The 14,302-nt window shown below is 39.6% G+C and overlaps 1 protein-coding gene across 1 annotated transcript in view; it reads right to left on the bottom strand.

Moving 5' to 3' along the window:
• Nucleotides 1-14,302, bottom strand: part of cspg4 (chondroitin sulfate proteoglycan 4) — a 159,353-nt gene that overhangs the window by 8,619 nt on the left and 136,432 nt on the right. The window contains exons 7-10 of the mRNA XM_061894599.1: nt 10,428-10,626; nt 10,225-10,356; nt 6,844-7,004; nt 1,741-1,924 (exon numbers count right to left, since the gene is read on the bottom strand). Coding sequence (XP_061750583.1) covers nt 1,741-1,924; nt 6,844-7,004; nt 10,225-10,356; nt 10,428-10,626 — 676 coding nt within the window. The remainder of the gene's footprint in view (nt 1-1,740; nt 1,925-6,843; nt 7,005-10,224; nt 10,357-10,427; nt 10,627-14,302) is intronic.

Genomic DNA, 14,302 nt, shown 5'->3' with positions numbered 1-14,302 from the left:
TCCTGACAATGTAAATCAATGTTCAAGTAAATTTAAATTTTTTTATTATAAAGAATAATGCATAAATTTTAATTTAATTCTTCATTTTAGCTTCTGTTTTTTCGACGAAGAATATTTGTGAAATATTTCTTCAAACTTATTATGATTAAAATTAAAAAAAATTATTCTGGCAAATCTACAAAATCTTTAGAATCAAATTTAAATTTTATTTCAAAGTCTTTTGAATTTCTTTTAAAATTTTGTTCCGGAAAATCTAGAAGAAAAAATGATTTGTCCTTGTTAGAAATATAGCTTGGTCCAATTTGTTATATTTTCTAACAAAATAGAGATTGGATTTTAACCTATTCAAAACAATTAGTTTTAATCAGGAAAAATTACTAATGATGTTGCATAAATAATTTTTTTTAATTTTTTCAAAAAGATTCGAATTAGCTAGTTTTTCTCTTTTGAATTGTAGACACTATATGTTTCAAAATTGTATTTGTATTTTTTTCCTGTTTTCTCCTCTTTTAAACTGTTCAATTAGGTGTTTTTTCATCATTTATTCTCTACAAAAAACCTTCTGTAAAAGGAAAAAAATTGTACGACGTAATGACAGACAGACGGACTGTAGTCAGTTGGAAGCGTGTCTTAATGAAATTAAACAATGGATGTCCGCAAATTTTTTGCAACTTAACGCCCAAAAAACGGAAATGCTGATTATCGGTCCCGCTAGACACAGACCTCTATTTAATTATACAACTTTAACATTTGACAACCAAATAATAAAACAAGGTGACTCGGTAAAAAATCTGGGTATTATCTTCAACCCAACTCTCTCCTTTGAGTCACACATTAAAAGTGTTACAAAAACGGCCTTCTTTCATCTCCGTAATATCGCTAAAATTCGCTCCATTTTGTCCACTAAAGACGCCGAGATCATTATCCATGCGTTTGTTACGTCTCGTCTCGATTACTGTAACGTATTATTTTCGGGTCTCCCCATGTCTAGCATTAAAAGATTACAGTTGGTACAAAATGCGGCTGCTAGACTTTTGACAAGAACAAGAAAGTTTGATCATATTACGCCTGTACTGGCTCACCTGCACTGGCTTCCTGTGCACTTAAGATGTGACTTTAAGGTTTTACTAATCACGTATAAAATACTACACGGTCTAGCTCCATCCTATCTTGCCGATTGTATTGTACCATCAAATCTGCGTTCAAAAGACTCCGGCTTATTAGTGATTCCCAGAGCCCACATATGAGGTCCTCTCCAAGGTTTCTCATAGTCAGCATTGTCACTGGCGTCCCACTGGATGTTAATTCTCCCTGCCCACTGGGTGTGAGTTTTCCTTGCCCTTTTGTGGGTTCTTCCGAGGATGTTGTAGTCGTAATGATTTGTGCAGTCCTTTGAGACATTTGTGATTTGGGGCTATATAAATAAACATTGATTGAAATACCCATTTATACATATATATATATATATATATATATATATATATATATATATTTATGGTAAATTGAGCAAATTGGCTATTTCTGGCAATTTATTTAAGTGTGTATCAAACTGGTAGCCCTTCGCATTAATCAGTACCCAATAAGTAGCTCTTGGTTTCAAAAAGGTTGGTGACCCCTGCAGTAGACTATTTAAAATAAAATCTGTCTCTTTTGACCCTTATAGCATATTTAATGGGGGCTTGAACCCGGGAACTTTTCAGTGCGTTCCACTCTTCCTCTTTTCAACCATCCTGCATTTACCTTTGTTCCTCCACAGCTGAGAGGAGATGTTGCTGTGCGTGGCGTAGTACGACACGGTGATGGGCAGCAAGTGGCGGACGTCCGGGGCAGGCTGGGACGACAGGTTGAGCTCCACAGAGTCCCTCACGACCCAGAAGGGCTCCTCGGGCATCTGGTGCTCGTAGAAGACCACTCCTGACTCCAGCTGAGGATGAGGACAGAAACGGCCCCATACAGTAAGTCAATAACGAAGTTTTAGGCTCAGGAAACTCATTATTTTTGTCATTTCTAGCGGTGCTCTGCTGGCATTTTTCAGCTGATATCTTCTTCCCCCTGGAGGTTAAAAAAAACAACAACCCACAGGGAAATTGGCGCTCTGCATCATAGTTGAGACTGAGCGTCGGAATGCGGCGGCTTGTTTGTTTTTCTGAGGTCGCCACGTCCTGAACTCAACTCTTTCTGTCACACACACACACACACACACACACACACACACACACACACACACACACACACACACACACACACACACACACACACACACACACACACACACACACACACACACACACACACACGCACACACACACACACACACACACACACACACACATTCAAATAAAATAACACTCACACACATAAATACACACAAAATAACTAAAAAGACGTCACATGACACAGCAGTTTGCAAACAGAGTTGTGCGGCTTATGCACCCAAAGTGTTGACAGCGCTACCGTACATGCTTTAAATCAGGGGTGTCAAACTCCTTTTCATTGGGGGCCACATCACAGTTATGGCTGCTTGTACCAGTAAATAATATATACATGTTAAATTGCTTCATTACACCATTATTTAGTGTGATATATTTTTACATTCACTGTAAGAAAAATATGTAGATTTTAGAGAAAAGTTTAGCTGCCGAAATTTTTACTATAAAATGTACAATGTGTTTTACAATGTGTAAATGTAAATGGCAAAACAGTACCACTGCTTTACTGTAAAATCTACAGTCATTGTTTTTACGGTGTATTACTGTAAATCAGGGGTCGGCAACCCGCGGCTCTTTGGCCACTCTGATGTGACTCAGTTGCACAATCGCCGACCCCCCCGATTGTTACGTGGGGATTCCGGTACTCGGAGCTTCTTCCGGACATCACCCGGGGTCAACATTCTTCGATTTTCACTCGGACAACAATATTGAGGGCGTGCCATGATTGCTTTACTTTTAACGACCTCTACATTTTGACGCGTTTCACAAAATAAAGAAGACAATGGGAGCCGCAACCATTCTCGCGAATAACCGCTGGTGGTCACCCATATAAAGGTAATATGGGCGTGCCATGAAGCCATTGCCTTTAAGGCCTTCTACAACATGTACAGACATCTTGCCAGTCCAGTAACATGTTGTATGTGGCTTCCGCAGATACACTTACACGACTGCAAGGCATACTGGGTGACAGAGTACACTGAAGGTTATGATATAAATAACTTTAACACTCTTACTAATATGCACCACACTGTGAACCCACACCAAACAAGAATGACAAACACATTTCGGGAGCACATCCTCACAGTAACACAACATAAACGCAACACAACAAATACCCAGAATCCTTTGCATACATGACTCTTCCTGACTATGTTATACACCCTCGCCCACCTCAACCGACGCACGGAAGGGGGGTGGGAAGCGGGTTTTGGTGCTAGCGAGGTGTATAATATAGCCTGAAAGAGTCATGGATGCATAGCATTCTGGGTAATTGTTATGTTGAGTTTATAATGTGTTACAGTGCGGATTTTCTCCAGAAATGTGTTTGTCATTCTTGTTTTGTGTGGGTTCACAGTGTGGTGCATATTAGTAAGAGTGTTAAAATTGTTTATATCACAACCTTCAGTGTACTCTGTGTCACCCAGTATGCCTTGCAGTCGTGTACGTGTATCAGCGGAAGCCACATACAACATGTTACTGTACTGTCAAGCTGTCTGTACATGTTGTAGAAGGTGTAAAAGGCAATGGCTTCATGGCTTGCCCTTATTACTGTTATATGGGTGACCACCAGCAGATATTCGCGAGAATGATTGCGGCTCCCATTGTTTTCTTAAATTTTTGAAACGGGTCAAAATGTCTGTTTGAGTGGTAAAGGTTGCCGACCCCTGCTGTAAATGGAAAAACAATATTACACATTTTTGATTTCGTGTTTTTACGGTAAAATTCTGCCATTTTTTTATACTGAAAAATTGCACAATTTGATGGAGAAGTTGCTTCTAAATCACGAGTCAAGCATATATTTAAGGACTTATTTTGATGTTTGGAATGTGTCATAATATAACATTTGTTGCAATATTAGATTAAGTTTAAAATACATTAAATTACATACAGTACATGTAATTTTTTTCCGTCAAAATAGAAAGTTGACTACATTTTGAAACAAATAGAGGCATGGTATTTTCAGGACCATGTAAAATAAAGTGGCGGGCCAGAGTTTGACACGTGTTTTAAATGATAAAGTGGCGCATTAAAGTTACAGTTAAAGGCCTACTGAAACCCACTACTACCCATCACGCAGTCTGATAGTTTATATATCAATGATGAAATATTAACATTGCAACACATGCCAATACAGCCTTTTTAGTTTACTAAATTACAATTTTAAATTTCCCGGGAGTTTCGTCTTCGAAACGTCGTGTAATGATGACATGTACGCAAGACGTGAAGTGAAGTGAATTATATTTATACAGCGCCTTATTGACTTAGTGACTCAAAGCGCTTTACATAGTGAAACCCAATCTCTAAGTTACATTTTTAAACCAGTGTGGGTGGCACTGGGAGCACGTGGGTAAAGTGTCTTGCCCAAGGACACAACGGCAGTGACTAGGATGGCGGAAGCGGGAATCGAACCTGCAACCCTCAAGTTGCTGGCACGGCCACTCTACCAACCGAGCTATACCGCCTGGGTTTTTAGGAATTATGAGCGCTGCGCACACACACAGCTAAAAGTCGTCTGCTTTAACGGCATAAATATACAGTTTTTTGGACATCTGTGTTGCTGAATCTTTTGCAATTTGTTCGATTAATATTTGAGAATTCACAGTAGAAAGATGGAGTTGGGAAGCTTTAGCCTTTAGCCACACAAACACACGGTGATTCCTTGTTTAAAATTCCTGGAGGTGAAACTTTCCTATGGATCAGAGCGCGGTCAAGCCAACATGGATCCCTACCACATGTCAACCAGCAGGTTTTGCCGATAAAATTGTGGTTAAAAAGTCAGTTCTTACCAGAGAAAAGCTGAGCTTGTGCCGTCCATAGCTGCCGTCGACTTCCCTGAGACACTGCGCGTCAAGACACCCGTGGAGACACCCTTCTGACTATCAGGTAATATTAAACTCACTAAAACACTAGCAACACAATAGAAAGATAAGGGATTTCCCAGAATTAACCTAGTAAATGTGTCTAAAAACATGGGAATCCCTCCCAATGCAATCGCTTTTTTCTTTTCAAACTTTTTTTTAAACTTTTTTTTTCTAGTCCGTCGCTATCAATATCCTCAAACACGAATCTTTCATCCTCGCTCAAATTAATGGGGAAATTGTTGTTTTCTCGGTCCGAATAGCACTTTTTGTTGGAGGCTCCCATTAAAAACAATGTGAATATGTGAGGAGCCATCAAACATGTGACGTCATCGTCTGCGACTTCTGGTACAGGCAGGGCATTTCTCTTAGCACCGAAAGTTGCAAACTTTATCGCGGATGTTCTCTACTAAATCCTTTCAGCAAAAATATGTCAATATTCAATCAATCAATCAATGTTTACTTATATAGCCCTAAATCACTAGTGTCTCAAAGGGCTGCACAAACCACAACACAAACCACTACCACATCCTCGGTAGGCCCACATAAGGGCAAGGAAAACTCACACCCAGTGGGACGTCGGTGATAATGATGACTATGAGAACCTTAGAGAGGAGGAAAGCAATGGATGTCGAGCGGGTCTAACATGATACTGTGAAAGTTCAATCCATAATGGATCCACACAGTCGCGAGATGCCAGTCCAAAGCGGATCTAACACAGCAGCGAGAGTCCCGTTCACAGCGGAGCCAGCAGGAAAACATCCCAAGCGGAGGCGGATCAGCAGCGCAGAGATGTCCCCAGCCGATACACAGGCAAGCAGTACATGGCCACCGGATCGGACCGGACCCTCTCCACAAGGGAGAGTGGGACATAGGAGAAAAAAGAAAAGAAACGGCAGATCAACTGGTCTAAAAAGGGAGTCTATTTAAAGGCTAGAGTATACAAATGAGTTTTAAGGTGAGACTTAAATGCGTCTACTGAGGTAGCATCTCGAACTGTTACCGGGAGGGCATTCCAGAGTACTGGAGCCCGAAATGAAAACGCTCTATAGCCCGCAGACTTTTTTTGGGCTTTGGGAATCACTGATAAGCCGGAGTCCTTTGAACGCAGATCTTGCCGGGACATATGGTACAATACAATCGGCAAGATAGGATGGAGCTAGACCGTGTAGTATTTTATACGTAAGTAGTAAAACCTTAAAGTCACATCTTAAGTGCACAGGAACCCAGTGCAGGTGAGCCAGTACAGGTGTAATGTGATCAAACTTTCTTGTTGTTGTCAAAAGTCTAGCAGCCGCATTTTGTACCAATTTTGCGAAATGATCAAGTATGACACATAGAAAGGACTTGCTATCCCCGTTTAAATAAGAAAATCTCATTTCAGTAGGCCTTTAAAGTACCACTGATAGTCACACACACACTCGGTGTTGTGAAATTACTCTTCGCATTTGACCCATTCCTGGTTCCACCCCCTGGAAGGTGAGGGGAGCAGTGAGCAGCAGCAGTGGCCACGCTTGAGAGTCATTTCAGTGATTTAACCCTCCAAAACAAATCTGTCTGCATCTTTTCATGCTCAATCAGTATCCTCGGTGCCCAAACAGCCCCTCACTGAAAAAATAAAGTATCCCAAATGTCCTGTACACACGCACACGCACAGACACACACACACACACACACACACACACACACACACACACACACACACACACACACACACACACACACACACACACACACACACACACACACACACACACACAATACAAAGTGGTCACCTGCGTTTGAGAGAAGCGGCTGATTTCCTCCATCTGGTTGTTGTCGTTGGCCATGATGAGTCGTCCCAAACGCGGAGGGTGGACCAGCGAGTAGCTGATCTCATTTCCATCCTCGTTAGTCACGGCCCCCAGATTGGCGCTGGTGATGGGCTGCCTCGTTCCTGTGGGCGCACGCAACACACACGCACTCTCTCGTTAATCAGCGGAAAATTAACTTCCTCACTGGAGCAGTTGAACTTAAGCAGACGGTGGAGTCAATTTTGACATGCTTTCATATTTACCGTTTGTGTGATTTTTTTTAAGTTGGGAGGTTAGGGTTGGCAGTGTGGATTCATGTTTCTTTCACAACAACCTTTCCTATCATGTACATGACTACACACTATATTTGTTAAAATCAGTTTTTCCATTTTATCTTATTGATTTTTTTCCCTGTGTTTTGTTATTCATCTTATAATTAAGATACTAATTCAATTAAATCCAATTTATTTCTATTTAGTCAATTTTTTTTTTATTTTCTAAGCACACACCAACATTGAAGGAAGGTGTGGAAAATAAAATGCCACAACTTGGTTTTATTTATCTAATAATTAATATAATAATCAAATAAATAAAAAAATATTTGTATTTAATATATATTTTCTGAAACACACACACATTGGAGGAGGGAGTGGGTGATAAATGTCAAAATGTTTTTTTAATTAATCATTAATATAATAAATTAATTCACTGTAATTTTTTAAATTTAATTACAATTATAATTTTTTTTAGAAACACATACATTGGAAGAGTTAATGGGTGATGAATGCCATTCATTAGTTTGTTATTTATCTTATATATAATTCAATTAAATATGATTTATTTGTATTTAATTATAATAATTTGTATTTAGTTTTAATTACACCCCCCCCCCCCCCCCCTGGAAGGTGAGGGGAGCAGTGAGCAGCAGCGATGGCCACACTTGGGAGTCATTTAGTCATTTTGGTGATTTAACCCTCCAAAACAAATCTGTCTGGATCTTTTCATGCTCAATCGGTATCCTCGGTGCCCAAACAGCCCCTCACTGAGGTTAGGCCCACAAAAAAAGTATCCCAAATGTCCTGTACACACACACACACACGCACGCACGCACGCACGCACGCACGCACACACGCACACACACATTTATATATTTGAAACTGTTTGATACGTGTATTTAAATTAACATATGAAATAAAAATAACGCACTATCCAATTTTTTTTTACTTGTATATTTAAACTAAAAATCACATATAAACGCAAATTAATCACTTGATTTGTTTTGGGTGCATATGGTCCTCTACCTTCATAGCTGAAGGGTACCTGAAAGGTGGGTTGTGATATTGTCAGTGAGCAGGTGGATGCACATGTCAGTGTAAACATGAGTAGGGTGCGTGTCCCTTCAAAAATAAACCCCTTTAGATGAAAGTTTGGAGCAAATAAAGGCGTACATTCAAGTCAAACATTTAAAAAAACAATGACTGTGACATAAAAACTCACGACAAAATTGCACTTGTATCAAAAATATGTTTTTTTTTTTAAGTTAATTTGAATCAAGCAAGCAAGTAAATACCGTATTTTTCGGACTAAAGGGCGCACTTAAAATCCTTTTATTTTCTTTAAACTCGACAGTGTGCCTTATAACCCGGTGCGCCTAATGTACGGAATAATTTTGATTGTGCTTACTGACCTCCAAGCTATTTTATTTGATACCTGGTGTAATGATAAGTGTGACCAGTAGATGGCAGTCACACATAAGAGATACATGTAGACTGCAATTTGAATCAAGTAAACAACACAAATTATGTTCCATTGAAAGTATGGAAAATTACACACGGGGGTCAAAAATGGCATATAGCGACAATTAAGGCTGTGAATCTTTGGACAGCACATGATTTGTTTGGATTTTTAGTGGTAACAATTGGGTATAAGTTTATATACTCTCGCCCTGCGATGAGTCGGCGACTTGTCCGGGGTGTACACCACCTTACGCCCGATTGTAGCTGAGATAGGCACCGGCTTCCCCCGCGACCCCAAAGGGAATAAGCGGTAGAAAATGGATGGATATATATACCGATATATATGGATATATATACACTTAAAACCCTTTCATTTTCCCAAAACTTGAAAGTGCGCCATATAACCATACAACCTGGTGTGCCTAATGTACGAAATAATTTTGGTTGTTCTTACCGACCTCAAAGCTATTTTATTTGGTACGTGGTGAAATGATAAGTGTGACCAGTAGATGGCAGTCACACAGAGATACGTGTAGACTGCAATATGACTTAATTAAATAACACTAAAATGTTACATGTTCCATTTAAAATATAGAACATTACACACAGAGCTAAAAAAATTATCAAAATGTTTTAGTATGACTTTGGTAAGCTATGAAGCCGCACTGCTTGATGGATTGTACAGTGCTTCAACATACAAGTATTGCTATGGTGTGTGTATAAGGTAAAACATTATCTGGGTCTTTTGTTTCGCAATATTATGCAAAAGCAACTTTTCTCACCTTCTGGTACCTGTTGATCTATATTTGGGATCTGCATACGTCCTGAAAATTTGTGCGCATCTGCCTTTGTAGTCCGTGTTGACACCCTAGTCGATAAGCTTCTTCTTTTTCTCTATCTTCTTGTTACGGGACACTCACCCTCCGCTGTCGCCATTTCCAATATAAAGTAGCGTAAATTTCTTACTTATATCTGTCAGTAAATTCGCCATGAAAGTGCTAAAACATACCGGTGTAGTGAGTTTACATTATTCACCCAAGGAACTTTAATTATTAGAAGTTCTGGTCGGACGGTTTTTCACGGAACACATTTCCGGCCTTGTTGCACTAGTGAGCCATGGAGGAGGAGATGCTGCTCCATTATTGATTGAAGTCTGAATGTCATTAAAACAGTCAGCTCCATCTTTTGACACATCTTCCACTCCCGTCCTTGCACGCTACACCGCTACAACAAAGATGACGGAGAAAAGACGCTGGCGAAGGTGAGCCACGTAAATAAGACCGCCCACAAAACGGCCCATCCTGAAGCGACTGTCAGAAAGAAGCTTGAAGATGATCTGTAAAACATCATCTATGCACAATTTTGACCAAAGAACCACCATTACATGTTATGTAGATCACAAAAAAAAAGGCTACTCTATAATGCGCCTTTTATATGAAAATAGATCCGACTCGACCCGCTCATTGGCAGAGTGCGCCTTATAATCCGGTGCTCCCTATGGTCCGGAAAATTTGTGTAATTGTGATTAATCAAAATTCAAAAGTGTGATTATTCTGATTTAAAGATGAATCATTTAATGGTTTTTGTAGGGTTTTCTGCTGCACGGCCGCTTGTCTCGACTCCTCACCTGGAAACACCATCAGCTCCTCTTGCGTTACCATGGAGATGGTGAGGGGCCTGGCCGTGACCACGAACCTGTAGAGAGGAGACGTGTGCTGGCCGTCCGTCACCGTGAAGCTGAAGCCGCCAGACTCCTCGCCTGCGGACAAACACACTTTAGACACGTGACTCGCCGACGCACGCAAGCGTCTCGACTCTCATCCCCCTCACCCTCGTGGATGAAGATGATCTCCCCCTTGTCGATTTGGGCCTGCGTGAAGTTGGCAACGGCCTCCTCTGGGAACTCCTTGAACGCCGCCATGCCGCCGGTGGTGTCCTCCAGGTTGTAGACCAACTCCTCCGTGGGGGTGTCGGCGTCCTCTGTGGTTAGCATGCTGGACGTGATGTCGGCCTCCTCGCCGGGGAGCACCTGGGAGCAAAAATGACGGGATTGATGCACGCAGTGGCCACAACATTAGGTACCCCAGAACACTCTCACATCAAGCAATACAACAACTGATATTTATTTACCTTATAAGGTTTTACAATCATTTTATTCTTATGGTTGTAGTTTGTTGATAACTCAGGGGTGTTTTCAATAACTTCACCTTCTCATTTAGCAATTAAACATGGATAACAAAGGCAGCACGGTGGAGGGGTTAGTGCAGGGGTGTCAAGCTCAAATACAGAGTGGGCCAAAATTTTAAACTGAACAAAGCCATTGGGCCAAGGTTGAACAAATTAACCTTTTAATAGGGACCCAAACAAGTTTTGCATTGAATATTGAACAAGCAAGGCTTATATAACTTTATAGTGACATGTAAAATCAAATTTTAAATAAAAATAATAATAATAATCAAAAAATATCAATGGCATATCAAATAAAACTGAAAGAAAAATTGAATGCCTCTTTTCTATTTGCAGCCCTCTGAGGTAAATATCAAAATAAACTTTTTCCACAGGCTAATAATACATTTGCAAATAAAATAACAATAATGAATGAATCAAACATTCAAGCCTTGAAGTAGCAAGACAGTGCATGAGTAAAACGTTAATTATTGCTGGGGGGGGGGGGGGGGGGGTATATTGTAGCGTCCCGGAAGACTTAGTGCTGCAAGGGATTCTGGGTATTTGTTCTGTTGTGTTTATGTTGTGTTACGGTGCGGATGTTCTCCTGAAATGTGTTTGTTATTCTTGTTAGGTGTGGGTTCACAGTGTGGTGCATATTTGTAAGATTGTTAAAGTTGTTTATACGGCCACCCTCAGTGTGACCTGTATGGCTGTTGAACAAGTATGAATTGCATTCACTTGTGTGCGTGTGTGTGTAAAAGCCGCATGTATTATGTGACTGGGTTGGCACGCTATTTCTATGTAGAAAAAGAGGACGAGACGACAGGTTGTAGAGAACGCTAAAGGGAGTGCCATTAAAGCACTCCCCCAATATTGTCGTCCGGGTGGAAATGGGGAGAAATTCGGGAGAATGGTTACCCTGGGAGATTTTCGGGAGGGGGCACTGAAATTTGGGAGTCCGGGAAAATCGGGAGGGTTGGCATGTATGAGTATTAGCGGTGAATGTGGTGTTACAGCGGCACCGCCGCTGTATAATACCGGAGGGCCAGCTCTAATGTTAATTTCATATTGCCGGAAGGGCCAAATGAAATATAGGGCGGGCCAAATTTGGCCCGCGGGCCAGAGTTTGACACCCATGGGTAAGTGCATCTGCCTCACAATACAAAGGTCCTGAGTAGTCCTTAGTTCAATCCCGGGCTCGGGATCTTTCTGTGTGGAGTTTGCATCTTCTCCCCGTGACTGCGTGGGTTCCCTCTGGGTACTCCGGCTTCCTCCCACTTCCAGAGACATGCACCTGGGGATAGGTTGATTGGCAACACTAAATGGGCCCTAGAGTGTGAATGTGAGTGTGAATGTTGTCTGTCTATCTGTGTTGGCCCTGTGATGAGGTGGCGACTTGTCCAGGGTGTACACCGCCTACCGCCCGACTACAGCTGAGATAGGCTCCAGCGACCCCAAAAAGGGACAGGCGGTAGAAAAATGTATAGATGGATGGACATGGATAACAAAATATTACCAACACCTTTTAGTACATGATAAAATGGAAAAGCAACTGAGTAAAACAAATGTTCGGATTCTTTCTGGTGACATCACTTGTTGCTAGGCAGAATCCATAGTGCACATCTATTGGTGCCTCAAAGAGTTGTTTTTTGAGACAAAAGTTTGCATGTCATTCACTCTCGCTATACTGTTTCCATGGCAACTTGGTCTGCAGAGAAATAGAACAAGTCATATATTTAATTGTATGTGTTGCTCTGTTCTAACACTAATCATTACCATAACTTTATATATTGAACCTATTTTTATTATTGGATGCATTCAAATATAAATAAGTTATTTTAATGAAGCACTAAAAAAAATAAAAAAAGTGGATTATTAAGGGACAATTTTAACCAGTGTATTATCGCAGCCAATCAAGTTTTCACTCACATTCATGAAAAGAGCAACAACAACAAGCATGTTTTGTTTTTTTTTTATCTCCAGGAGAAAAAAAAAAATCGTTCCTGCTAGACGGAGCAAAAAAAAAAAAAAAATCAATGCTTCCCTGGCCGACGCTAATCTGAGAGACAGCAAGCAGCGAGCAACCTCAAAGCGTGGACTGGCAAAGTCTTGAAAGTCAGGAAAAGGTGGTTGGGGGTCAAATTCACAAAAGGCAAAATATTGCAGTAAAAAATATGTCTCTATAGTTTTTTCTCATTTGAAGTCAATTCTCGGTATACGGATGGGGAATGAAAATGACGAACGCAGGGAAATGCATCGATGATATTGTTTTTCATATAATTGCTTGATGTTTTAATTAAGATTTTAAAAATATTTGATAAATTTTTTCATACTTAAAAAAAAATAACATTACTGCTATTGATATTATTTACACATATCTTTTTTAAGAGAATATTTGACAAGCTCTACTGGTATGAATCAAGACAATATTTTAGTTTATTTTTATTTATTTACATGTATACTAGTTTATTTGTATGGAGGGGTCAAATGCAGAGGCACATAGGAGTAACGTGCTACATTTATACCGCTGAGTTTGACAAATACAATACACTCATGAAGTGCTGCCATACAGGCTCGTGAAATAAATAATTCAATAAATAATTAAAATAGTGAACAAATGTAATTATGAAATAAACAATTAACACATGAAATGATTCATTAAATCTCGAAATATAACAAGGATTAATTCAAGATTAAAATAATGAATCATATTGTGGAATAATTTAAACAGTTAAAAATATACAGAAGATAATTTTACATGAAATAATGACACTTTTGTTAACACAACAGTTTTCTATTTTTAATTTAATAACACAATTAAGTAATTATTTAAAAATATATTCAGTTATTTAATTGTGTCCCATTTGATCCTCCATACCTTTAGTGGTAGGTTTATGCCTTATGGCCAAGATCAAGTGTAGTGTAGTTTGTTAAATTTGTAGATATTTTTATTTTTTTACAAATAAAAAAAATCATAAGGAATAATTTACTTAAATGTACAATAAATATGTAATACAATATCATAGCATAATATGACAATATAATAATAATGATATAGATCCGCTCGACATCCATTGCTTTCCTCCTCTCTAAGGTTCTCATAGTCATCATTGTCACCGACGTCCCACTGGGTCATTATTGTCACCAATGTCCCACTGGGTGTGAGTTTTCCTTGCCCTTATGTGGCCTACCGAGGATGTCGTGGTGGTTTGTGCAGCCCTTTGAGACACTAGTGATTTAGGGCTATATAAGTAAACATTGATTGATTGATTGATATAATATACATATGTACAATAATTTCTTTAAATTGATTTATGTATTTATTAATTTCTGTAAATTAAATGAACTCAAAATAAAAATGTATTAATGATTTGGTTTATGATATAGTTTTAATTTTACCTTTTAAAAAAAAAAAATTAAAAAAAATTATTGATTGCCTTCCGCCCGATTGTAGCTGAGATAGGCGCCAGCGCCCCCCCGCGACCCCAAAAAGGAATAAGCCGTAGAAAATGGATGGATGGATTTGAATAAACTCA

The sequence above is a fragment of the Nerophis ophidion genome, linkage group LG03 (assembly GCF_033978795.1).
Source record: "Nerophis ophidion isolate RoL-2023_Sa linkage group LG03, RoL_Noph_v1.0, whole genome shotgun sequence".
NCBI lineage: Eukaryota > Metazoa > Chordata > Actinopteri > Syngnathiformes > Syngnathidae > Nerophis > Nerophis ophidion.
This window is presented reverse-complemented; position numbering and strand designations above follow the sequence as displayed.